At 42.6% G+C, this 26,079-nt stretch overlaps 2 protein-coding genes across 2 annotated transcripts in view; both read right to left on the minus strand.

Annotated features, from left to right (window-relative positions):
• The window catches only part of LOC118627037 (leukocyte elastase inhibitor-like), a 42,298-nt gene extending 22,554 nt beyond the window's left edge, over positions 1-19,744 (minus strand). Inside the window, exon 1 of the mRNA XM_036257177.1 lies at positions 19,677-19,744. The gene's annotated coding sequence lies outside the window, so the exon portion shown is untranslated. The remainder of the gene's footprint in view (positions 1-19,676) is intronic.
• On the minus strand, positions 17,102-25,393 carry LOC118627038 (leukocyte elastase inhibitor-like). The gene is made up of 7 exons (XM_036257178.1): positions 25,291-25,393; positions 24,006-24,181; positions 22,139-22,276; positions 21,232-21,349; positions 19,925-20,067; positions 19,677-19,841; positions 17,102-17,957 (listed from the first exon to the last, which is right to left on the minus strand). The coding sequence occupies exons 2-7, from the start codon at positions 24,171-24,173 to the stop codon at positions 17,556-17,558; spliced, it is 1,134 nt and encodes a 377-aa protein (XP_036113071.1). The 5' UTR covers positions 24,174-24,181; positions 25,291-25,393; the 3' UTR covers positions 17,102-17,555.
• Between the last annotated feature and the right edge of the window lie 686 nt (positions 25,394-26,079).

The raw sequence follows: 26,079 nt of genomic DNA on the forward strand, positions 1-26,079 counted from the left end.
TCCAACATCAGCAGGAGTCAGTCCTTGGGGTTTAACTCCTAATGCCTAATGGCACACAGATGTCACACATATTTCATCTCTCGGTCGTTTTCAGTGGGTACATGTTACCACTGATACCCATTCCAATGTTCTGCATGCAACTGCTGCTACCGGGGGAAGAAGCCAAAGCCATTAAGTGTCACTGGCTGTCCTGTTTTGCACATATAAGGGTGCCACTAGAAATGAAAACAGTTAATGGGCCAGCCTATGTATATCAAAGCATTAAAGTATTTCTCCAACAGTGGATCATTGAGCATAAAACTGACATCTCCTATAACCCTACCGGACAAGCTCATTGTTGAACACTCGTGCTACTTTAAAATCACTAATTAAAAAACAAAAAAAGGGCAATATGGGTGAACCCCCTATGAATCAACTTTCTCTGGCAATCTATACCCTTAATTTCTTGAATCAATGTCGCTATGGCACTACAGCTGTGGACCGACATTTTTAACAGAAGGCATCTGCCACAGGGCCCAAGCCTTTGGTCCAGTACTGAGATCCCCAGCAGGGGCCTGAATGGCAAAGTCCTGGAGGGTGGTTGGCACGGGGGCGAGGGTATGCTTGTGTTTTGTCTCCTACAGGTCCCAGTGGTTGGAAGCTCAGTGGATAAGACCTTACCATGCGTTGGAAGGACCGGTCCTCAACCCTGTGTCTCAGATGATGCAGCTGACCTTGGACGCCAACCGTAACACTCATGCTGTTCTCGGGGCCCCTCCCAAACCTTTCCTGGGGTTATCTGGGGAAGCCTTAAGGAGCTGCAGCAATGTTCTGAGGAAGTATTAGCTAGAGTGGGGGCTCCTCCTACCCTAGAGAATACTTTTTTGGCTTACTTGTCTGTAGTCTCTACACAGTCTGGGGTATTTTGTGCTGCTTGTTTATATTATTGAGTCCTATCGCAGCAGAACAACACTTACATTGGGCTCATACTATGGACCCCCCTTTATTCTGCCCTGTCACTTGGTGGGATTCAGAAGCCCCATTACCTAGCAATGACACTTGCTGGACAGGAGGAACTTGGCTTCCCCGACATGGGCCCCTACAAGAGAATGAGGATTGGGTCCAGGCCAATGCCAGTGTTTCATTTTGATCAGAGCAGCCCCCCATTTGTTTGTCCATCCATGAAACCCCTGGCTGTGTTCCCATACAATCACAGTGGCAACTGTACTATAAGCTGGCCGCATCGAGCCCGGCTGCCAACATGACCTTTATCATGGACATTGGGTTATAGCACAGACTGTCTCTCATAATTCCAAACCCCTGTGTCTATCCTCACCTGCACTACTTCTCGAGGAACCAACCTTGAGTCCATGGCTCCATATTCGAAGCCTTGCATCTTGATAGAAGGACAGGCCACAGCTAGCCCTAATTTAAGCCTTATTATTGAGGACTGAGGTCCTCAAGGACATTTGTCTAGCAATCATCATGAGTTAAACTTTTTTGCACCCTCCAGTACTTCTATTTCATGGACAAATGGAGGTCTCTTGGGACTTTGTTTCAAGGCTATCTATATAAATCATCCTGGCCCCTAGAACACAGGAATATAAGACTGGGTTTGCCTTTCTTTATGAGGTATATATCTCATGTAAATTATACCCATGGTGGCAATTTTGCTATGACACTGACTACTAATTATACTGATTCTGTAATGATTTGTACCTCTCTCCCATATATGGTTTTAGCTGCCTCTTCTATAATTGGCTCTGAAAGTAATAATTGACTTAACATTTCTGTTAATCAACCTTATTATCCAAGCTGCATTACTAATGAAAGTACTACAACACTTAATATTGCTAGCATTATTTCCATGTGCCAAAGAGTGGAGGTATGGATACCAGTAAACCTTACTCGACAAAGGAAAGGTGATTGTGGCTTAACACAATTAGTAAATCATTAGGACATTCTTCTACAAAGAGGTTCATTGGGTGGCTCATAGCATGTATCATTTCAGCCATAGTCATTGCTGCTACTGCAACTATTTCAGTCACACCCTTGGCAGAATCGGTCCAAACGGCACATACAGTGGCTGAAGTGATGACTAATGTTACTAAAGTTATGGTTTCCCAGACAGAGATTGATCAAGGAAATCTATCTCAATTAGATGCCTTAGAAGCAGCTATATTTTGGCTGGGAGAGCAGGAGGAGGCTTGGCCACTCATACTACATTACACTGTGATTGGGAGTTTAGTCATAGTATGTATATAACTGTATTACCTTGGAATGCCACCTCCTACAGTTAAACAATGATCAAGCAACACCTACAAGGAGCATTTGCTGGCAACCTTGGAGGGCAAAGAACTAATCTAAAAAGGGCTCTGGAAACACATTAGATATTCAACAGCTTGCTCAACAGAATGCTTTGAAGGCTATCTCAGATAATTCCAATGGCTCAATCCAAAGCATTGGTTTGAGGGTTTCAATCTTAGAATCTGGTTTTGGTTTTTTTCACCACTATTGCTTGTTTTTTTGCTTGTGTTGACCTCATAATACTGCGAGGGCTCTGGCGAATGGTGTCCTCTAAGCAGAAGACTGGAAAGTGAGTGATGACACTCTTGTCCACTGCAGCTGTGACGTTTCCTCAGTTACAAGAAATCAAAAAAAGGGGGAAATGTGGGGTTGGAGGTTTGGTGGATGAACAAGATGTAAACTTGAGATATGCATTCTCAAAACCTGGCTAGCCAAGGACAAAAGTATGTGTGAGAAACATCAGGTTGGAAAACCTCCCACCAAGGAAGTGAATGTGTAGCCAGAACAGTAAGAAAGCTGTGTCAGCAGAGATGCTATGTCAAGGACATGATTACCTAAAGCACAGTGTAACCAAGGGAACCGCTTTGCAAATAAACCAGGCTGCATCCAAAGATCAGAAGCATTTGCTTCCTGGCAATGCTCCCCCTCACTCCAAGCAGCACGTGCATTTAGTTCATTAGGCAGGCCCCGACAGGGCAGGTAGCATACATCCTTATCTTTTCAAATTGGCAACTAGTTGTTCCTTTAACTCCATTCCATTTTTGTTTTATTTTGAGGGCTTAATATTGGGTGCATACAAATTTACAATTGTTGACTTCCGGTCAAGATGGATGCATAGGTAAACGCCTCCTCCCACAACCACATCAAAATCACAATGAAACTACAACACAACCATCATTCATAACTGCCCGAAATCAGGCTGAGTTAAACTACAAAATTAAAGCAGCCACCACATCAAGACTGGTAGGAGGGGAAGAGGCGGACGGGCTCGTCCCATACCCTACGTGTGGCAGATAAAAATCAGGAGGGACACCTCGACTGGAAAGGTCCTCCCTGGGGAGTGGGGGATCCCCATTCCACACCAGACACCCAGCTCAGGGTCCCAGTTCCAGGAAAAAAAGTCCCCATAAGGGCCTGCACACAGACTTCCTTGGACCTGCTCCCTCTGAGCTCAGAGGGGAGGCTGCTTGAGGGGCACCAGAGAACAGGGTAGAACTGAGCTTTCTGGCCTTGGGACAAGGACTAGTGGGGCATCTTTCTCCTGGACAGAGGTGCTGGCAGAGGCTGATGTTCCTTTAATGAACCCTTCCCTGGGGCAGCAGGCAGCAGCCATATTTGGGACTCTAGCAACCTGGTTCACACAATTTGCCCCACCCTGGTGATTCCCTGAGGCCCTGCCCCATGCAACTTTCAAGTCCACCCAAGCTGTTTCCAGTGGCTTTACCATAGAATTGGCCTGTTTTGGATCCTGCTTCAGAGTTTCCTAAAATCTCTCAAACAAACAGCATCTGGTCTCAGTGAGCCCCATACCTCTCTCTCATTAAGTGGCCCCAGGCCTGGCAATAGGAGCAACCAGCCTTGGTTCACAACTTGGCTTTTCCTGGGCATCTGCAAGCCCAGCACAAGAAACATCCATCTGCAGATTACTTGGTAGCTTATGCAGTGTGGCCCTGGACAGAACACAGGCAGTGGCTGACCTTGCTCCAGAGCCAGCACACCCAGTGGACAGCTTCAGACCACATCAAAACACCACCACCGAACCACCTCCATAAGTGACACACTCAATGAGCAAACTCAGTGGGTACCAGAGCCCTGATGAAGTAAGTCTTGCTCTGTGTGGTGGGCCCCTACATAGCTGATCCTCCAAGGTAGTCAGAGGCCAATGGTCAGTGGGCACAGCCAGTCCTTGCAGCTGATCAGCCTGACTAAATTCTTCCCATTTACATGTCAACAGCAATCAAGACTCAAATACAACAAGAGGCTTTGCAGTCCATACTAGGGGTGCACCTCAAGGGCCCAGCTGTGGTGATTATAGAGGCTGTGCCACTGGATCCTACAGGACACCTACAATAGTAGGCCACCCTAAGAAGCCTAGTAGACATAGCAACTCTGCCTAATACATAGATACAATCACAGGGAAGCAGCCAAAATAAGGAAACAAAGAAACATGTCCCAAATGAAAGAACAGAACAAAACTCCAGGAAAAGAACTAAACAAAATGGAGATAAGCACTCAATCAGATGCAGAGTTCAAAACATGGGCTATAAGGATGCTCAAGGAACTTGGTGAGACATTCAAGGGACTTAGTGAGACCTTCAAGGAAATTAAGGAGACTTCCGAGGAACTTAGTGAGAACATCAACAACATAAAAAAGAACCAGTCAGAAATTAAGGATGCACTAACTGAAATAAATTTACAGAATAATTTACAGGGAATCAATAGTAGAGTAGGTAAAGCCAAGAAGCAAACCATCAATTTGGAATATAAGGAAGCAGAAAACACCCAAGAAGAAGAGCAAAAAGAAAAAATAATTTAAAAAAATAAGGATAGTCGTAAGGAGCCTCTGGGACACTTTAAGTGTGCCAACATTCGCATCATAGAGGTGCCTGAAGAAGAAGAGAGAGAGCAAGAAATTGAAAACCTATTTGAAACAATAATGACAGAAAACTTCCCTAACTTGGTGAAGGAAACAGACATACAAGTTCAGGAAGCACAGAGAGTCCCAAACAAGTTGAACCCAAAGAGGTCCACACCAAGCATATCATCATCAAAATGCCAAAGGTAAAATACAAAGAGAGAATCTTGAAAGCAGCTAGAGAAAAGCAGTCTGATACCTACAAAAAAGCTCCCATAAGACTGTCAGCTGATTTCTCAAAAGAAACTTTGCAGGCCAGAAAGAAGTGGCAAGCGATATTCAAGATGATGAAAAACAATAACCTACATCCAAGATTACTCTATTCTGCAAAACTATCATTTAGAATTGATGGACATATCAAGAGTTTCCCAGACAAGAAAAAGCTACAGGAATTTATCACCACCAAACCAGTGTTACATGAAATGTTGAAGGGTCTTCTTGAAGGCAAAGAAGACCAAAAATATAAACAATAAAATGGCAATTAGTACATATCTATCAACAATTAAATCTACAAACAAAATGAGCAAGCAGAACAGAAACAGACTCAGATACAGAGAACTTTTTGTTGCTTGCCAGATGGGTGGGGGCTGGGGGAATGGGTAAAAAGATGAAGGAATTAAGAAATACAAATTGGTTGTTAAACTGTTGAACGTCAAAGGGAAGGGGGGAGGGGTGGGGGAGATAAACCAAAGAACTTCTATGCATATATGCATCACCAATGGACACTGACAACAGTGTGGGGAAGGCAGGAGGGGGGCAGGATTGGGGAGGAGGGGGTCAATGGGGAAAAAGGTGAGAAACATCTGTAATACGTTCAACAATAAAGATGAGTTAAGAAAAAAACCCTCAAATTTACAATTGTTATATTTTCCTAGTGAGCTAAATCTTTTTATTATTATAAAGCGTATTCCTTTATCGCTAGACAAGAAAAACCTACTTTACCTAATATTTATAGCTACATCTACTTTGATGATCACTGTTTGCATCATATATCTTTTCCATTCTTTTTTTTTTTTTTGCAATTATTATTAATTGATCTTTGTTACAGATTTTTTTCCCACTTAAATTCTATTTTTATGTTATAGATATATTTTGTGTAGACACCATATAGTATTTTTTTTTTCAATGTAGCCTAACCATTCTTGTCTTTTAACTGAAATATTTAGTCATTTTACATCTTAAATGATTACTTAAATATTTGGGGTTTAATATGATACCTTGCTTTTTGTCATTTATGTTCTGTGTATCTTTTGCTCTTTTTTCTTTCCCCTTTTAGGAATTGGTTCTGTATTTTATGTTTTCTTTTTGGTTAATTTTGGAAATTATAAACCCTTTTACTATTCATATTTGGTTACCTTAGACAGTACAAAATGCATCCCTGACTTATCAAAATCTAATATTATTGTACAGATATGGGCCACCTATTTTCTGGATACATTTCAGGAAACATGTTGTTAAGTGAGCTTGTTGCAGGGCAAACATGGTTGAGTGCACATATGCAGACCTAGAGAGTACGGTCTCCTGTAGGCCTGGGCAATATGGTGCAGCCTGTTGTTCCTAGGACAAACCCTGTACAGCATGTCACTGTGAAAACCAACATGAGAGCTGTAGCTGGTTTGACTCAGCGGGTAGAGCATTGGACCGAGGATCAAAGGGTCTTGGGTTTGATTCCAGTCAAGAGCACATACCTGAGTTACAGATTCAATCCCCAGCCCTGGTCAGGGTCATGCGGGAGGCAACCCATTCATGTGTCTGTTTCACATCTATGTTTTTCTCTCTTTCTCTCTGTACCTCCCTCCCTAACACTCTATTAAGAAAAATAATGGGAAGAGCGGTGGGAAGCCAGAGCCCGAGAGGGACTGGTGCAATTCAGCTGCCCACTCGTGGGACCTGCGGGGTTCTGGGGCACCAGAGAAGCCTGTGCAACTCAGCAGCTCACAAGAGTGGTGGGAAGCCGAAACCTGAGAGGGACTGGTGTGATCCAGCTGCCCACCCGCGGGACCTACAGGGTATGGGGCACCAGAGAGACCTGTGTGACCCAGCAGGGACTGTGTGATCCAGTTACCCATGAGACCTGTGAAGTGCTGAAACACCAGAGAGGCCTGTATGACTCAGGAGGGACTGGGCCATCCAGTTACTCACAGGACCTGCGGGGTGCTGAAGTACCAGAGAGGCCTGTGCAACCCAGCAGCCAACAAGAGTTATGGGAAGCCAGAGCCCAAGAGGGACTGGTGCAATCCAGCTGCCTGCCTGCGGGACCTGCAGGGTGCAGGGGCACCAGAGATGCCTGTATGACCCAGCTGCGCACAACATAGGCGTAGAGGATGTGCAAATGGCCATGGAGTGAATGGAAGCTACACAGACGATCTCCCAGGACCAAACGGGAATTACATCTAAAATAAAGAAAAATCTTTGGAAAAAAGCAACAGAAAAGCAGCAGGACAGGACCATATGACCAGGGGCTCTGGTAGGATCTGCATAGACATGTAATCCAGCTGCTGGGAGCCCATGGACAGCAGCAGTCTTAGCTGTGAGCAGCGCCCTTGGGGAATAAAGACCAAACCTGATCCACAGCGCAGAGAGCCAGGACACAGAGCTAAAATAGCCACAGCCAGTCATCTGGGGGCTATGGTAGAGTGAGGGCAGACTGGGCTGGAACTCTGTGGGGACACCTGAGATTTGGAGGGCACTCAAAATTTTGCTGAGTTGTGGCCACAAAAGACAGTGGCCAGTGTGCTCCTTCCCAGAGCTGTGGGGAAAAGCAGCAGCCCCTCCCTCAAAGATTCAGCCTTTTCCAGGTGAGGCAAAGAAATGCAAATTGAGGCTTATTAATAACCAGCCTCTATCCCACCCTCTGGAAGTCCTCTTATGCAGAACACCAGAGCTACATTTCAAGGCCCTGAGTAACTGAGACTACTAGCTTCCAGGCAAAAAGCTAGAGGATAACTGAACCTTTCCTGGGCTTGCAAATCTACCCAGGAAAGTAAGATTGACAGTGGTGATTAACGGGGGCCCACCAAGGCTCATCCAAACCCAGGAGAGGGAACCACAAACAACAGAACACCAACACCCTCAGGGAAAATTTGGCAGGCTCCAAAACCCTCTGAGATAGCCAAAATGATGAAACAAAGAAACAACTCCCAAATGAAAGAACAAGAGAACTCTATTGAATATGAGATAAATGAAATGCAGTTAAGCAAATTATCAGAGGTAGAGTTCAGAGCCGTGATCTTGAGGAAGTTCAACAGCATGAGTAAGGATATCGGCACCATGAGTAAAGATAGAGAAACATTGAAAACCAACCAAGTGGAAATGAAGAATGACATAGCAGAAATAAAGAACACACTGGAAGGACTAACCAGCAGAGTAGAGGAAGCTGAAGACCAGATCAGTGAATTAGAAGACAGGGTAGAAAAAATTAACCAATCAGAAAACCAAAAATAAAAAACAATTAAAAAAACAGGAAGATAGCTTAAGAGAACTGTGGGATATAGGAAACGTAGTAACATTCACATCATAGGAGTCTCCAAAGAGGAAGAAAATAGGCAAGGATTAGAGAATATATTTAAAGAAATAGTGACAGAAAACTTTCCTAACTTGGTGAAGGAAGTAGGCATTCAAGTTCAAGAAGCACAGAGAGCCCTAAGTAAGAACCCAAACAGGCCCACACCAAGACACATAGTAATTAAAATGCCAAAAATTAAAGACAAAGAGAGAATCCTAAAAGCAGCAAGAGATAAGCAACAGGTTACCTACAAAGAAACCCCAATAAGGCTATCAGCTTACTTTTCAAAGGAAACACTACAGACCAGAAGGGAATGGCACGAAGTAATCAAGGTCGTGGAAAACAAGGATCTGAATACAAGACTACTCAGTCCAGCAAGGCTATCATTCAAAATAGAAGGTCAAATAAAAAGCTTTCCAGACCCAAAAAAAAAAAAAAAAAAAGGCTGAGAGAATATATTAATACCAAACCAGCACTGCAAAATATGCTAAAAGGACTGCTGTAATTAGTAGAAAAAATAGGAAGAAAAATATAACCACACTAACCAAAAATGGCAATAAATAACTACATCTAAGTTATCACCTTAGACGTGAATAATTTAAATGCTTCAATAAAAACACACAGAGTAGCTGACTGGATTAGAGAGCATGACTCACATATATGTTGTGTATAAGAGACCCACCTTACAACAAAAGACTCACATAGGTTGAAAGTGAAGAGATGGAAAAAAACCTGTCAAGCAAATAAAAATGAAAAAAAAGCTGGGGTAGCAATACTCATATCTAATAAATTAGATTTCACAATGAAGGCCATAACTAGAGACAAAGGCCACTACATAATATTGAAAGGATCTATCCAACAGGAAGATATAACCATGGTAAATATATAAGCACCCAATATAGGAGCACTAACATATATTAAAAATCTTCTGGAGGACTTCAAAGGAAAAATCAACAACAATACAATTATAGCAGGGGACTTCAACACCCTGCTGATATCATTCGATAGATCTTCTAGACAAAAAATTAACAAGGAAACACAAAATCTAAATGAAGCGCTAGATCAAATGGATTTCATAGATATCTACAGAGAATTACACCCCAAAACAGCAGAATTCACATTCTTCTCAAGTACACATGGGACATTCTCAAAGATAGACCACATGTTAGGACACAAACTAAGTCTCTACAAGTTCAAAAGATTGAAATCATATCAAGCATCTTCTCAGATCACAATGGCATGAAACTAGAAATCAATTGCAACAAGATCATGCAAAGACATTGGAAAACATGGAGGCCAAATAGCATGTTATTAAACAATGAATGGGTTACCATAGAGAACAAGGAAGAAATTAAAAACTTCCTGGAATCAACGAAAATAAACACACCACAATACAAAATCTATGAGATGCAGCGAAAGCAGTTCTCAGAGGGAAGTCCATAGCACTACAGGCCTACCTCAAGAAACAAGAAAAATTTCTCATTGACTGTCTAATCTCACATCTTAAAGAACGAGAAAGCAAACAAAAATATAAACAAACAAACAAACAAAAACCCAGAACAAGAGAAGGAAGAAAATAGTAAAGATCAGAGCAGAAATAAATGACATGGAAACCAAAAAAACAATTCAAAGGATCAATGAAACAAAGAGCTGGTTGTTTGAAAAGATAAACAAGATTGATGGACCCTTAGCTAGACTCACCAAGAAACAGAGAGAACTCAAATACACAAAACCAGAAATGGAAGAAGAAAAATAATAACTGACACCACAGAAATACAAAGGATTGTTAACAAATATTATAAACACTTATACAGCAACAGATTTGACATGAAAATGGAAAAATGTCTAAGCAAAATGGAAAAATGTCTAGAAACATGTAGTCTCCCAAAACTGAACCGGGAAAAGATAGAAAACTTGAACAGACCAACAGCAACAAAAGAAATTGAAGATGTAATCAAGGCTCTCCCAGCAAACAAAAGCCCAGGCCCGGACGGCTTCACGGGGGAATTTTACCAAACATTTAAAGAACTAACACCCATTCTCCTCAAACTATTTCAAAAAATTCAAGAAGAAGGAAGACTTTCAAACTCGTTTTATGAGGCCAGCATAATTCTAATTCCCAAACCAGAAAATGACACTACAAAGAAAAAAAAACTACAGGCCAAAATGCCTGATGAACATAGATGCCAAAATCCTGAACAAACTACTAACAATTGGATCCAGCAATACATCAAAAAAATTATCCACCATGACCAAGTGGGATTCATCCCAGGGATGCAATGCTGGTACAATATTCACAAATCAATAAATGTGATACACCACATAAGCAAAATAAAAGATAAAAATTATATGATCATATTAATAGACACTGAAAAAGCATTCAGCAAAATCCAACACCCATTTCTGATAAAATGCTCAACAATTTGGGAATAGAGGGATCATATCTCGACATAATAAAGGCCATATATGAAAGACCTACAGCCAACATCATACTCAATGGGCAGAAAATAAAAGCATTTTCTTTAGAACAGGAACAAAACAAGGATGTCCACTTTCACCACTCTTATTTAACATAGTACTGGAAGTCTTAGCCACAGCAATCAGACATGAAGAAAAGATGGAAGGGATCCAAATTAGAAAAGAGGAAGTGAAACTGTCATTATTTGCAGGTGGCATAATATTATACATAGAAAACCCCAAAGACTCCATCAAAAATTTACTAGAGTTAAAAAATGAATTTGGCAATGTAGCAGGATACAAAGTTAACATCAAGAAATCGACGGCATTCTTATACACCAATGATGAACTCCCAGAAAGAGAAACTAAAAAAAAAAAAAAAAAAAAAAAATCCCATTTACCATTGTAGCAAAAAATTAAGATACCTAGGAATAAACTTAACCAAAGAAATAAAGGACCTATTTGCAGAAAACTACAGGTCATTGAAAAAAGAAATAGAGGAAGGTATTAAAAAGTGGAAGCACATACCTTGTTCATGAATTGGAAGAATCAACATCATTAAAATGTCCATACTACCCAAAGCAATTTATAGATTCAATGCAATCTCCATCAAATACCAATGACATACTTCACGGAACTAGAACAAATACTTCAAAAGTTCATATGGAACCAAAAAAGACCTCAAATAGCCGCAGCCATCTTGAAAAAGAAGAACAAACGTGGAGGGATCACATTACCAGATTTCAGGTTATACTTTAAAGTCACTGTAATCAAAACAGCCTGGTACTTGCACAAGAACAGGCAGATAGATCAATGGAACGGAATAAAGAACCCAGAAATGGACCCAAGGCAATACGCTCAATTAATATTTGACAAAGGTGGCAAAAGCATACAGTGGAGTAAGGACAGCCTCTTTAATAAATGGTGCTGGGAAAATTGGACAGCTACATGCAAAAAAATGAAACTAGACCATCAACTTACACCTTACACAAGAACAAACTCAAAATGGATAAAAGACTTAAATGTGACACATGAATCCATAAAAATCCTAGAAGGAAATGTAGGCAAAAAAATTTCGGACATCATACACAACAGAATTTTCACTGATTCATCACCTAAGGCAACAGAAACAAAGGAGAAAATGCACACATGGGACTACATCAAACTCAAAAACTTCTGCACAGAAAAAAAAAAAAACCCACCACCAAAGGCAACCCACTGTATGGGAGAACATCATTGCCAATGATACATCAGATAAGGGGTTAATTTCCAAAATATATAGAGTACTCATACAACTCAACAAACGGAAGACAAAGAACCCAATTAAAAAATGGGCAGAGGAGCTGAATAGACACCTCTCCAAACAGGACATACAAATGGCCAAGAGACATATGAAGAAATGCTCAACAGCACTAATAATCAGAGAGATGCAAATTAAAACAACAATGAGGTATCACCTCACACCTGTCAGAATGGCCGCCATCAACAAATTATCAAACAACAAGTGTTAGCAAGGGTGTGGAGAAAAGGGGACTCTAGTACACTGCTGGTGGGAATGCAGACTGGTGCAGCCACTATGGAAAACAATATGGTGTTACCTCAAAAATTTAAAAATTGAACTTCCATTTGACTCAGTGATCCCACTTTTAGGAATATACCCTAAGAAGCCTGAAACACCAATCAGAAAAAATATATGTACCCCCATGTTTGTAGCAGCACTATTTACAATAGCTAAGACCTGGAAACAGCGCAAGTGTCCATCAGTAGACGAATGGATAAAAAAGCAGTGGTACATATACACAATGGAGTACTATGCAGCTGTAAGAAAGAAGATCTCTTGTTTTTTGAGACGACATGGAGGGACCTGGAAAGTGTCATCCTAAGCGAAACAAGCCAAACAGAGAAAGACAAGTATCATATGATCTCACTTATTTGTGGAATATAATGAATATAACAGTCTGAGGAATGGGGTAGTCCCAGAGACGTGGAAGTGGGGCACAGACTGACAATCCCCAGAGAAGGAAGTGGTGCGGGAGAGATAAACCACAGAATTTATATGCATGTATGCATGAACAATGGACATGGACAACAAAGCTGGGGACAGGGCAGGGAGACAGGGAGGTGTCAATGGGGGAAAAAGGAGAAACATATGTAACAAAAATTAATTAATTTAAAAAAAAAAAGAAATTAAGTCCAGCACAAGAGAAAATGATGCAGTCAAGAAAGAGTAATCCCAAAATGTATGAGGCTGCTGCCATTGTATCAATTCCATGCTGTTTTACAGGACTGTTCTTTTATATAGAAAATTACCCTCTAAAATAATGATAAAATTTATAATACATAACTGCACAAACCAGCAGCATAGTTGTTTATTATCATTATCAAGTGTTATGCACTATTGTCTGTGTTATACTTTTTATTTTACCTTTTTTTTTTTTTTTTGGTACGTGTCCCTAGCAGGAACCAAACCCGGGACTCTCTGGTCCACAGGCCGACGCTCCAACCGCTGAGCCAAACAGGCCAGGACGTATGTATCATACTTTTACATGACTGGCAGCACACTGGGTATGTTCACACCAGCATCCCCACAGACATGTGAGTAATGCCTTGCGCTATGATGTTATGGTGGCTACAACATCACTAGGTCATTGGGATTTTTCAGCTCCATTATGATCTGATGGGACCACCATGGTAGATGGCATCTGTTGTTGACCAAAAAGTCATTAAGCAGCTCATGATGCTAATTGTATTTATTGTCTTTCCAGAAAATACAAGGACCTTAGAAATTTTTCCTCCATTTTTATTCCCCAACATCTATGCTATCATGTCATTTAATTTTCTATATATTTGAAATTCTGCAGACATTATTACTATTGCTTTAAATGGTCAATATTTATTTAAATTTTTATTGATATTTTTTCTTACTTTTGTAATTTTCTTACAGCACTGGTGTTATTTTTGCAGAAGAAATATTCTTGAATTATTTTTAAGTCTGCAGAAGGTGAAATATTTCTCAGTTTTTGTTTGTCTGATGATCTCATGAGGAATATTATTCCTGGGTATAGAATAATTCTGGGTTGGCAGGGTTTTGGGGTGTTGTTTTCTTCAGCATGTTAAAGGAATCAGTCTATCATCTCTGGCTCTCATAATCGCTGTTGATTTATGAGTTTTCTTGCTAACAGCTGCTCCTCTGACAGTATTTTGTCTTTTATCTTTGCTTGTTTTTATCATATTTCTTCTATGATAATCTCTTACAGTCTTTGAACTTCTGCAGGTTCACTAGAATGTGACTAGATTTCTTTGCTGTATCCTCCTTGGGACTTGAGTAGGGCTTTTAAAATCTGTGAATTGTGTTTATATGAGTTTTTGAATGTTAGGTCTTTAAATGTTATTCTGCATCATACTGTCTCTTGTCTTCTCTTTTTCTGTTTAGCATCTTCTTACTATTTTGAATTTCTTATCCTTCGTTTTAAATGTTCACTCTTTTGTCTTTCTAGGCTTTACTTATTATAGTTGTCTTTCAGTAAGAAATTATGGATAATTTCTTCTGGTTTGACAATTTATATTTTTTCTGTGTCTAATTTGTGGATAAGGCTTATCTATTTAGTTTTTCATGTATTGTATTTTTGAGTTATAGGACTTCTATTTCATTTCTTTCAAATATGCCGTGTCTTTTTTAAATTACCTGCTGAAATGTTTAACCTTGTCTTTTATCAACTTAATAATTGAAAAGTGTTGTTTTATAATTTCTGTGTAATGATATCAATATTTGGGGCCCGTGTACTTCTGTTTGCATTATCTCTTCTTTGTGCTAATTTTTGTTCACGTTATCACAGCTTCTCACCCACCTAGTAATCTTCGATTATGTGCTGGACATAGTTTTTATAAAGTTGACTATAGTCCTGGCTGGTGTGGTTCATTGGTTAGAGTGTCCACCCCCAGACCAGCGAGTCATGGGTTCACTTCCTGTCAAGGGCATGTACCTAGGTTGCGGTTCATCCACGACACTGATCAGGGTTGTGCGTGAGGCAACCACTCGATCACATTGATGTTTCTCTCTCTCCCTCTCTTTCCCTGCCTCTCACTCTATCTGGAGTATGTGGAGATAAATGAAAAAATATCTTTGGGTGAAGATTTAAAAAAAAGCTGACTATAAAAATAATTGGAGGTTTATGGGTAATCTTCCCCCAGAGATGATTTTTGTTTTCTTCTGCCATGTGCCTCTGGGTAGCAGCAAACCAGAGTAGATGCAATGCAAGTCCAGGGATTGAAATTTGGGACATACATCAGGGCTGCATTCTGAGGTCTTTCACTCACACTTGTAGACTGTAGCTCTCAGGGGGACAAACAAAAGTGCAGGAGTGATTCTAGGCCCACCACTCCGGGCAGGCCAAAACTCTGCCTCCCTGGTCTTGAACATCATCAATATCCCTGCTTCAAGTTTTATTTACCTCTTTTGGATTGGGAAAAGCCCCTGGGGCAAAAGTGACCCCAATTTCCATAGTCACCAGTTTATCCTGGATTGCTGAGTAATTCTTTTTTTTTTTTATCCTCACCCGAGGACATTTTCCCATTTTTTTGTTCAGGTAGAGTGGGAGGGAGAGAGAGGAACAGAGAGAGAGAGAGAAACATCGACGTGAAAGGGACACATCGAGTGGCTGCCACCCGCACGACCGACCAGGGCCGGGGACAAACTGCAACCGAGGTACGCGCCCTTAGCGGGAACCGAACCCGGGTCTCTCAGGACTGCAGGTCGACGCTCTAACCGCTGAGCCAAACCAGCCAGGGCTCTGAGTAATTCTTTATAATCATGTCAGCTCCCCCTTGCCTTTGGGCTGATGCTTGTCTGGTTTGGTTTTTTTGTTAAGAGATCTGAATTCCCTACTTCACCATTGTAGGAATGATAGTCTCCACATAAAATGAATTGGATTGTAGTTTCTGCTTTATTATTTACTAGGTTTTAACCTTCATTCTTTATTTGTAGTCCATGGGCCTGTTCCCTCATATATAAAAGGAAGGATTGTGAAGAGTTGCTTGTGACCGTACGATTCAGTTTCTACTTGATTAGCACCATTTACTCTAGATCCCAGAGCAGATTTTAGGATAAGGAGCCCAAGTGAAAGAATTACAGAATGCAGTGATTATTGCTTTTGCTATTTTTTCTACAGCTAAGAGAACCTGGGATATGTTTGGTACTAGTAAGTATTTTAAGAAGACGTGGGAGGAAAGCTTCCCAGCTGTAAACTTGTTAACGTCTTTTCATGCCAAGGAGTCACCCACCACCGTCGTGGATGTCAGTAGAGTCAGGCCATGAATCCCACTACAGTCCTGTCTTTCCTGAGATGGGGTAGGAACAAGAAGACACTGACATCAGTCTGGCTAGCAGAATCTTAGGAAACTTTATTAGCCCATTTAAGTTGACTATAGTCCTGGCTGGTGTGGTTCAGTGGTTAGAGTGTCCACCCCCAGACCAGTGAGTCATGGGTTCACTTCCTGTCAAGGGCATGTACCTAGGTTGCTACAAACCTACAAAATTAGCATTTCAGAACCATGCCAAGGAGTACATTGGACAAAGGTTTATAATAATCTAAGAGCTCCCTCCCCCACATCCAACTTTGCATATAGCTGTCCCATTGCTATAACAATATGTATCTGATGATGGGAGTCACTGTATCAGAAAACACACAAGCAGCCGCGTAACAGTGCGATCTCTTCCCCACCCCCTTTTGCTTAACAGTCTCTCTTACTGCATAGTTCTTTTTGTAGTTTCTTGAAATATTTTATGATATGACACCTACTTCTCAATGCCTTGTGATCACACACAAACTACATATGAGGTAGGTTAAAGGAAGATAAAAAAGGGAAGATTAGAACTAAGTAGCTCTATAATGGTTTAAAAACAGAAGGGCTGTAATGGAATACTAATCCTGGAGAACAAAGGGTCAGAAACACTGGCCAAGGCAAATATGTCTTCATAATCCAACCCTTAATAGTCTGCTCTCCTATATTTCTTTCTTTTTTTTTTATCCTCTTCTGAGGACATTTTTGCATTCATCTTCAGATAGAGTGAGAGGGAGAAAGGAAGGAAGAGGGAGAGAGAAACATTGATGTGAGAGAGACACATCGACTGGTTGCCACCCACACGACCCCAACCGGGGCCAGGGACAAACTGCAACCAAGCTTCCGGGCCCTTAGCGGAAACCAAACCCGGGACTCTCAGGTCTGCAGGCCCACACTCTAACCACTGAGCCAAACTGGCCAAAGCTGCTCTCCTATATTTCAGTTGAGTAAGTTTTTAAGTCTCCCTTCAACAGTCAGAGCATCTCTGTAGTATGGCTTCCAGAAGTCTGTCTGTGAAACAGATTACAGCTTTATAATTTTTCCCATGTCTATCAAGAGAGTATAGCAGTTCCACAGATTACTACATTGTGAAGAATCTCTACATTTGAGTGATGCATTCAAAAACAATCACTGAAAATTTCAATATAAAAAAGGAAAATTGATACTCATTCTAAAATTCTTGGGTGTAAACAGCCAACAAAGTTGACCTTACAAAGGAAATGAAAGATTTGTTTTGAGATGATAGTTTTATATCTAAAGATATATAAAAACTATCACCATTGAAAGTAGGGGTAATGAAGCCCTGAGCTTGGTCTTGTATTTCCACAGACTCTAAGGGGAAGAAAGTCTGCCTAAGAAGAGAATGTTAGTTGAGGGGTTGTGTCGAATGAAAAAAATGAACGGATGGTCAACTACAAAATTTTTCACTGGCTTAGGCATGCAGTTGGCCACAACGCCTGCTGTGGCAGCCGCTGCCTCTGTTCCCTCCTCATTCACTTCTACAAAAGACTTGTGGACAATTTGTGATACAAAAAGATCTCTGGCTCCTGACATGCCAGACAGATCAGCCTTGCTATTAAAGAGATCCTCTACACCCAGGCGGGCCAGGGGAGAGTTGAGGTTGTAGCTGTCTTCCAGCTTGAACCTGGGCAGGTGGACATTGACTTCAGTGAGATGCAGATTCTCAGGTCTGGTCCACTCATGCAGTTTTTCCAAAGTCAGCTGTTCCTCAATCTGGAATGAGAATGGGCCAAGGAAGAGGAGAGAACAGTTTCATGTAAGTAAGGTAACAAAGCATTATTTAAAAGAAGAGACTCATAATATCAGTTGCTAATCAGTTTCCTTCTTATTTTGTGCCAAATGAGATTCTATCTGGAGGATTTCATTTCTTTTCAGCAATTGGTGATAACAGAACAGAGCTGTGTTCCAAGCCATCAAGGTCCCAAGCTACAGGGACTTTGGACATTGGCTCCATCAGTGATCCATCCTTCCACCCACCCACCCATCCATCCAGGCCGTTGAAACCCTTGCCACACTGGAGTACCAGAACAGCCACAACAGATGTTATTACTTTAACTGCTTCATTGGTGGAAGAAAATTTTAAAACTTTTCTTCTATTTATTCCACTCTATTTATTCTGAACCCTACTGATAACCGTGGTTATCTGTGAACCTCACAGTGCTGAAGAAATCTCTAATAGTTTAACTCCTAGGTAAAAATAGAAAAGGGCTTAGTTCCTCATCTAAAATTGGGTCATGGGAATAATAGTACCTACCTTACAGCATTGTTGAGAACATTAAATGAGTTAATGTATACAAAGCACTTGGCACATACTAAGTGCCACAAAAATGTCAGCTATTATCATTACTAGTGTTACTACAACTATTGGACCAGAATTGAATCATCATTCCACTTGTTCTACTGATGTTGATTATTCCTTTCATGGGGCTAGAATTTCTTTTTATAATGAGAGAAGAGACATATTTGGAAATTTAATTAAAATAATAAACACACTGATTTTAATATATACTTTATACATGCAAATGGCCAATATTGGATCTCTTCTAAGTAACAAGTGTGACTAGGGAGAACATAGAGAAAAGCCACACCGCAGCCTAGAGACACTAAAGGAAAACGATAATCTTCAAGTTTTGCCTGGTCCTAGCCTAGCAGGAAATGTCATCACCTTTCACGTAAATAAAATAGAAATGACATAAGAAGTTTATTTTACAAAACAGGCTTAGCTTTCAAGCTCATGAGTTACATGAGTCTTTTCTACCATGTATCTCTTAGAAATGTAACCCATAATCTATATGAATTACAATAAGAATGACCAGTGTAACACAGGATTTCACACAACATGAAACTATATACTATGAATGTTTTGGGGTTTTATTGGTTGTTGTTTTTTTCCTTTGTTGATTAGAGAGACAGTAATGGAGGGGGAAAGAGGGATAGAAACATCGATGAGAGAGAATATCAATTGGCCACCTCCTGCGTGCCCCACACTAGGGATTTGACCCACAACCTGGGCATATGCCCTGATCAGGAATGGAATCTGCAGCCTCTTGGGTCAATGCTCAACCACTGAACCTTGCTGGCCGGGCTAATGTTTTGGGTTTTTTAATTTAAAATTTTTTGAACAAAACACTTCTAATTTTCCTGCACTTTCCTATAAAGATTTTTTAAGGGAGTTTCCATGAGATGCCATTGACTGATGTTCAATAATATAGATCATTAGATGTCCCCACCACAACTGTGTACTGACAGGAGCTGAAAACCTAAACGTAGGGCTTCAGAGTAGCAAACATTGATGGAAGAAATCTCAAAGGGATGACACAGTTTGGGAAGGAAAGTCCAGTAACATCATGACAAAGACCTACCACAGGACATACACACAGGCAGCATCGCTGTGTCAGAAGGAACACGAGGCATGAGCCCAGGAGCCCTCACCTTCAGACCCATGGCCTCGTCCTCGATGTCATCTGGCAGCAGGATGACCATGCTGAGCTCCCCGCCTTGGTAAGGCAGCTCCAGCACACGGCACTTAAGCTCCTGGATGTAGCCATATGGAAATTCCTTCTTCTGATACATCATTTTCACTGTTTTTGTGTCTTTCTGGAAAGTTGAGAAGACAAGTCACTCACATTATTATCTGCATTCTTTAGAGCAAAGAGTAATTTCATAATTGCGACCCTCACCTTATTCAATCTGAAGGGCGCATCGGTCGTGGCCTTTTCACTGAATTTCTCCTGCCAACTTCCTTTGAAATAGATGGCATTAACCAGCACCAGTTTAGTCGTATCATCAACCACGCCTGCAGCCAGCAATTCAGGAATTTTCCCTGAAAGATAAAGCAAGCTCAAAAAAACAGCTCAATATCAGAATTCTATATTTCAGCTGACATTTGATCCGCACTAAAATGCAATTCAAATACATTTTTTTTATTTAATTTCCATTAACATGTTAAGTTAGGAAATCCCTTCTAGGATGTTTCAACTTTAAATAAACTACCAAAGGGTTTAAGGGCTAAAACAGGAAACTTCTTGCCCTGGCCAGTTTGGCTCAGCAGGTAGAGCGTCGGCCTGCGGTCCGGAGAGACCCAGGTTCGGTTCCCGCTAAGGGCACGTACTTTGGTTGCAGTTTGTCCCCGGCCCTGGTTGGTCGTGCGGGTGGCAGCCACTCGATGTGTCCCTTCACGTCGATGTTTCTCTCTCTCTCTCCCTCCCACTCTATCTGTACAAAAAATGGAAAAATATCCTCGGGTGAGGATAAAAAAAAAAACAGGAAACTTCTTTGCAGTGTGTGAGAAACAACAAGCCTACTTCAGTGAAAGGCCATTCTTTTCAGGCACAGAAGTATTCCTTAGTGAAAAGGATTCCGGGCACTAGTAAATACATCACTTGTGCGAATCCTCCAGGTGGAAGCTACTCTCACAGAAGGTGTTAACACACACGCAGCAGGTAGGACCGTGACTCCACTGCAACACGAGTCCCCCTGTGCCCACAGCGGGCGTGAAGAGCCGGGCAGGGGAGGCGGGTCAGCTGGTCCTCGGCCCTTCCTTCAGTGGGGCAGAGAGAGCTGAGGGGACCGCGGGGCACGGCCAGTCCCCCCGCCGCCCTGAGCGCGTCCACAGGGTGTGTGCCGGGTATTCCTGCCACGGCACTTTGTGCCACAAGTGTGACAATATTCTTTTCCGTGATTGGGGCCAGGCCGGGTTTTCCTCAAAGCTTTATCCTTGTGACTCCACATTCAATGTTAGGTTTAATCTTAAATTGTAGATTTGTGAACTTATGAGGAGAAAGTTCAGCTGCTTCAGCGAAACCGTGTTTCAGTTTCCACTTTGAGGAGTTTCCTCAGTGGACAGCTGTGTGGCGCTGGGCAGGGGCAGACTGACCCCAGGGCCAGGATGAGGCAGAGCAAAGGGCCGGGGGTCACCTGAAGGTGGGAAGGTGGAGGGAGGACAAGAAGGACCAGGTCAATGAGTGCGTGGGGCCCACTCTCTTACCTTCTGTCTGCCCTTTGACCCACTCGTTGATCACGCGTCTGGCTCCTTCAGAGGTGCGCTGGAAGTCCACACTCGCCAGGTCAGCGCCGTACGCCGTCCGAGTTGCAGCTAAGAACTCCTGTTTGAAAAGCAAGGAACCAAATGTCACGGATAACTCCTGCTACATGCAGAAATGTTTCCAAAATCCTTAAAAGCAACAGAAATGGCCCTGGCCGGTTTGGCTCAGCGGTTAGAGCGTCGGCCTGCGGTCCCGAGAGACCCGGGTTCGGTTCCCGCTAGGGGCATGTACCTCGGTTGCGGTTTGTCCCCGGCTCTGGTCAGTCGTGCGGGTGGCAGCCACTCGATGTGTCCCTTCACGTCGATGTTTCTCTCTCTCTCTGTTCCTCTCTCCCCCTCCTACTCTACCTGAACAAAAAATGGAAAAATGTCCTCGGGTGAGGATAAAAAAAAAAAAAAAAAAAAAGCAACAGAAATGGTGTTAAAGGCATAAATTTCAATGTAACAAAAAAGTTCTAACCCTTATACTTTTTGCATTACAGTAAAAAACATGTAACATTAAACTAACCATTGAACCACTTTTAAGGGTACAGTTCAGTAGTTTGGTGGTGTATAAAATTTACCTTTTCTTTTCTAACCTTTGACCAACATGTCCCTATATAAGTATATACTGATTATTCTTGGAACTGAATTATGAAATTCACTTTTGCTGGTCAAACAGTCAGGGTCAGTCTTTCCCTGTGAAGACTATAAAATGAAATTATATCAATTAATGGGGATACTCTCATGTTTTAATTCTATATCATTTTTCTGAATGTTTATAAAAATAAATCTGACTTCTGTGCCTTGGTGTGCTGAAAAGTGTCCTCATGGTCCAGTGAGGTTAAGAACATGAACGTGAAGTACTTACAGGGAGGAAATTGTAGCTTTTTTCTCCGTATAACCTGTTAGCAAGTTTCAGAACGTAGGGAGCTCCACGCTTGTTGATGTCCGCATTCAGACTCTGAAATCTTGAATGAATCTCCTTAACCGCATCAAAATGAAGAGTCTAAAACAAAGAAAACATTCGTGCTGTAACCACTTACTTTGAACCGGTCTCCTTGGCATTGTATCTATCAAACTAAATTAATGTGTTTTTGTTATTAATGATTGATAATTCCCATCCGTTTTATGTAATTCCCAGTACTTTATTACCTTTTCATTGGAGAAAAAAGAAAAGAGAATCCAAAGTGTATAGCTTTCTGAGACATAATATTTGCATTACAAGCGATTTTGATATCTCTTTTTGTTATATAGTTATATAAACATGAGTAGCTAATGAGCTAAATATTTACAGATGTCTGTTTTTTTCCCCTAAAGAAATGGTCATTTGTATGTTCATATGTAAATTTTGTATCAATTATAGTTCACAGGAATTTCTCAGATAAACAGAAGAATTAAGGACCTTAACTATGCGGGAACACAGAGATACTATAACGTGAGCGGTTTCAAATTCACACTATCAGCACCTGTGCCTTATTTAAAAATAAGATCTATAAATTTCACATTCGGTAAAAGTTTATTTTCCTTATTACAAATCAAGCATCCCTTTATGGATTTATGATACCTGGGCTGGTTGTTTACTTCAGCACACAAAGAACACACCACACAATGCACAAAGTCCAGTCACTCACCGAGCTGTGTCATGTTTGCACAGTTGCTATGATTCATCTACTCTAATGGAAATATGGAGGGAACCCCTAAATCTATTCTTGCTGAGGTAATACAGTCCCTGGAACAACCTCATAATAAAAGGCTGATATTACCCTACAAGGAGCAACCAATTAATAACCAGGGGTTAAAAAAATGGATGGATTTTGGAAAACTTAAAAATGCTTTCATGTCGGTAGTGATCAAAATGGTTGGTTTTCAGAAATTACAGAAATAGATGCTTTGTGGCTGGATCAGGTCGATAAGTGGAAACCAGGGCTGGGCCTTCCCCAGTTACAGGCACCAGGTAATCTGACTGGTAGGTGAGAAGACCTTCACTTTTGGGACTTCTTTCCCCTGCTTCCGAGGAAAGCCCAGTTCCCCTCTCAGAATTAAACAAAGAACACAGCACAGAAGTGCCCTCCATGCCCATTAGGGCCAGGTGGAAGGCTGGGCATAGCTTCTGCTCCTGCTGTAAGAGTGACCTGCCACACCAACCGAGGCTTGGTTCTGTCCCTGCAGATGCCACACCTCACCTGTCTCCTCTCCGTGCAGGGCCCTGCTGCCCACACAGGCACGTGGTGCCAGCCCAGGGCTCGGCCTCAGGGTACAAATCACAGGGTCACCTGTTCCCTCAAGAAGGTGACACTGCCAGCTTCTCCACTGTAAAAGTTTTCTGCCTGTACTTTGTGCTTAAAGGAACATTATATGACCGGAATTATTTATGAGTGGCGGGTCACATGCAAAGCAGAAACTGAACCGTCTTCATCCAGGAGGAGATGCTGTCAAAGGTTTGCCCACTGGAATAGAAACAGCACACGACAGGGGTTTGGGCAGCTTTCGTCACTGCTGTGTCCTCAGCCAAACTAAAAACTGTGCCCGGCACACAGCATATGCTCAATAAAAACTCAGTCATGAATGAAAGCCTCCATAAAAAGGAATTGTTCATGAGGCTTTTCTGAAAGTCTGGCCTCATAACATATGGCTGTGGGACACAGAATACGGTTTTTTAAATATCCTGTGAAAGCTCAAAGCACAACACTTTAGTGCAGACTCGCCGGGAACCAGACTACTTTGTTTCTGCTGACCTTGGACATCTGTGCGGCAGTAGCGCCTCTGGCCCCCAGAAAGACCATGGCCAGTGCGGATGAAATGCTGATGGGAGAGATGAAGATGTTTCCAGTAGGGTTCTTCTCATTCAGGGTGCGGAAGAGGTCCAGTGCAAACCGGGTGTTTGCCACACATAGCTGCTCCATGGTGAGGGCTGCAACGCAGAACAGAGGCCCATGCACCCCAGGAAATTAGGAAATGAAATTTCTCCATGTCTTTCTTATCCTGGAACTTGCATTTTCTTTTCTCATGAGCACAAAGGTGGGAACTAGATGAACACACCAAGGAGCCATCAGAAACCCAGGTGCAGGACCCAGGTATACTAACAGGGTCCGACCTGGCAGACATAGCAGCCAGGACTGGCCCTTTCCTACCAAGTTTAGGAACACACCTACTTCCCACCATTTACCTGAAATAAAAATGTTTCTATTAGAAAACCATTGCTACCTACTACTCATTAAAGCAAATTCCAGCAATGTGATTTAATTATCTCCATTTTCAAGATTCAGTTGCTATGTTTAGAAAGGTTAAGGGTACAAAGTCTCATTTCTGGAACTGGAAAGGAGAGTTTGAAAAGCCAGCACAGGTCCCAGGGTCAGATGGTGCAGCCCACCTGGAGAAGGTGACAAGCATCCTCTGTGACACGCCCTGGGGGTGAGGGTGACCAGGCCTCCACCTCAGCTCAGCAGCCCCCTTAGGAATCCTGACTCCTCTCAGAGCCTTCGTTTCCCACATACTGGCCAGGAAGAACTACTTGTGCTGTTTGCTTCTCATGTAATACATTGAATTATTACTGTTGTCCTCGGAAAGTAATCTCTAGGGTCCCTCCCTCCCTCCCTCCCTCTGCAGCAATGAGAAGCAATTCTTCTGGGGCTTCCTAGAATCTGTCACAAACAGCTGTGGGCAGAAGGGAGTTCCCGAAGGAAGGAAAACATTCCCATCTCAGGCTTCAGCTCTGGTTTCAGCCACAAAGCTCTCCCTTCCCTCCCTGGCAGGCTGGCAGTCCTGGGGCCCCGGTCGTGGGGCAGGTGAACCGGGTCGCCCCGGGGGTGTGGCTCACGGCCTTGGGCTGCGGCCCCTGAGGCTCAGGTGGGCAGCGCAGGGCACAGTCCCCGGGAACCGGCAGCTGCTGAGGTGACTCCGGGCCAAGGAGGGCCAGGGAGGTGCAGGGAGGAGGAGGCTCTCAGATCCAGGCCCTGGGCCGCCCTCCCCTGCCGGCCCGCTCAGTCCCACTTTCCTAGCGGGCCCCATGCCCGGCCTTACCCGCTGCTTGCTGCCTGGGCGGGAGCCTGAGTCTGGCACAGAGGGCAGAGCAAGGAATGTCCTATATAGTGGAGGAAGTGGAGGGCAGCTGCCCTGGCATCAGCGGGCGGGGGAAGGCAAAGGGGCGGGAGGGTCAGAAAAAGGGGCGGGGGGAAGGTATTTAGAGAAAAAAGGGGCGGGCACACAATGGACCCTCCCCCTAAGTAACGTCCTAGGCTCTGGGCATTGTCATGTAGAAGCCAGTTGAGGGTGGACTCCCTGCAGTGGCCCTCAGGAGATTTGCACCTTTTTGAATCTAGGCAACCTGACATCTCAGGCAAGGACCTGATGGCCTCGTTCTTGCCTAGCTGTGCATGACTTGAGGTGACATAATGTGTCACCTGTTATGGGGCAAACTGCCCCTTCTGAATCTTATCTAAATACTCCAAATTCTGGGTTTCTGGGATGGGGTGGGGAAAGAGCTTGTGGATAAGAAAACAGAATCAGTCTGTCAGCTGATGATCACCGGCATCAATACAACACCGACAGGAATCCCTATTTCCGGTGTGGGGAAGCAGGAGATTTTGTTCAGTCAAACAATTCAGTTGTGATACAGCACAGGGTGAGAACAGCCCTGCTGTCAACAGCTCAGTAGTGTTACAGCTCACATATAAATCAGCTGTGCAAGGTGGTCCCCTCTGGCAGCCAGCGGGCTCTGCTCCGTTCTGCTCCAGTCCAGTGTCTTCTGTTTCTTCAGGAAACACAGGCTTGCTGCAAAGGGAAAGTGGCTCCCAGAGCCAGAAAGAACCT

Source organism: Molossus molossus, unplaced genomic scaffold, assembly GCF_014108415.1.
Source record: "Molossus molossus isolate mMolMol1 unplaced genomic scaffold, mMolMol1.p scaffold_m16_p_12, whole genome shotgun sequence".
In the NCBI taxonomy this organism is placed as follows: Eukaryota; Metazoa; Chordata; class Mammalia; order Chiroptera; family Molossidae; genus Molossus; species Molossus molossus.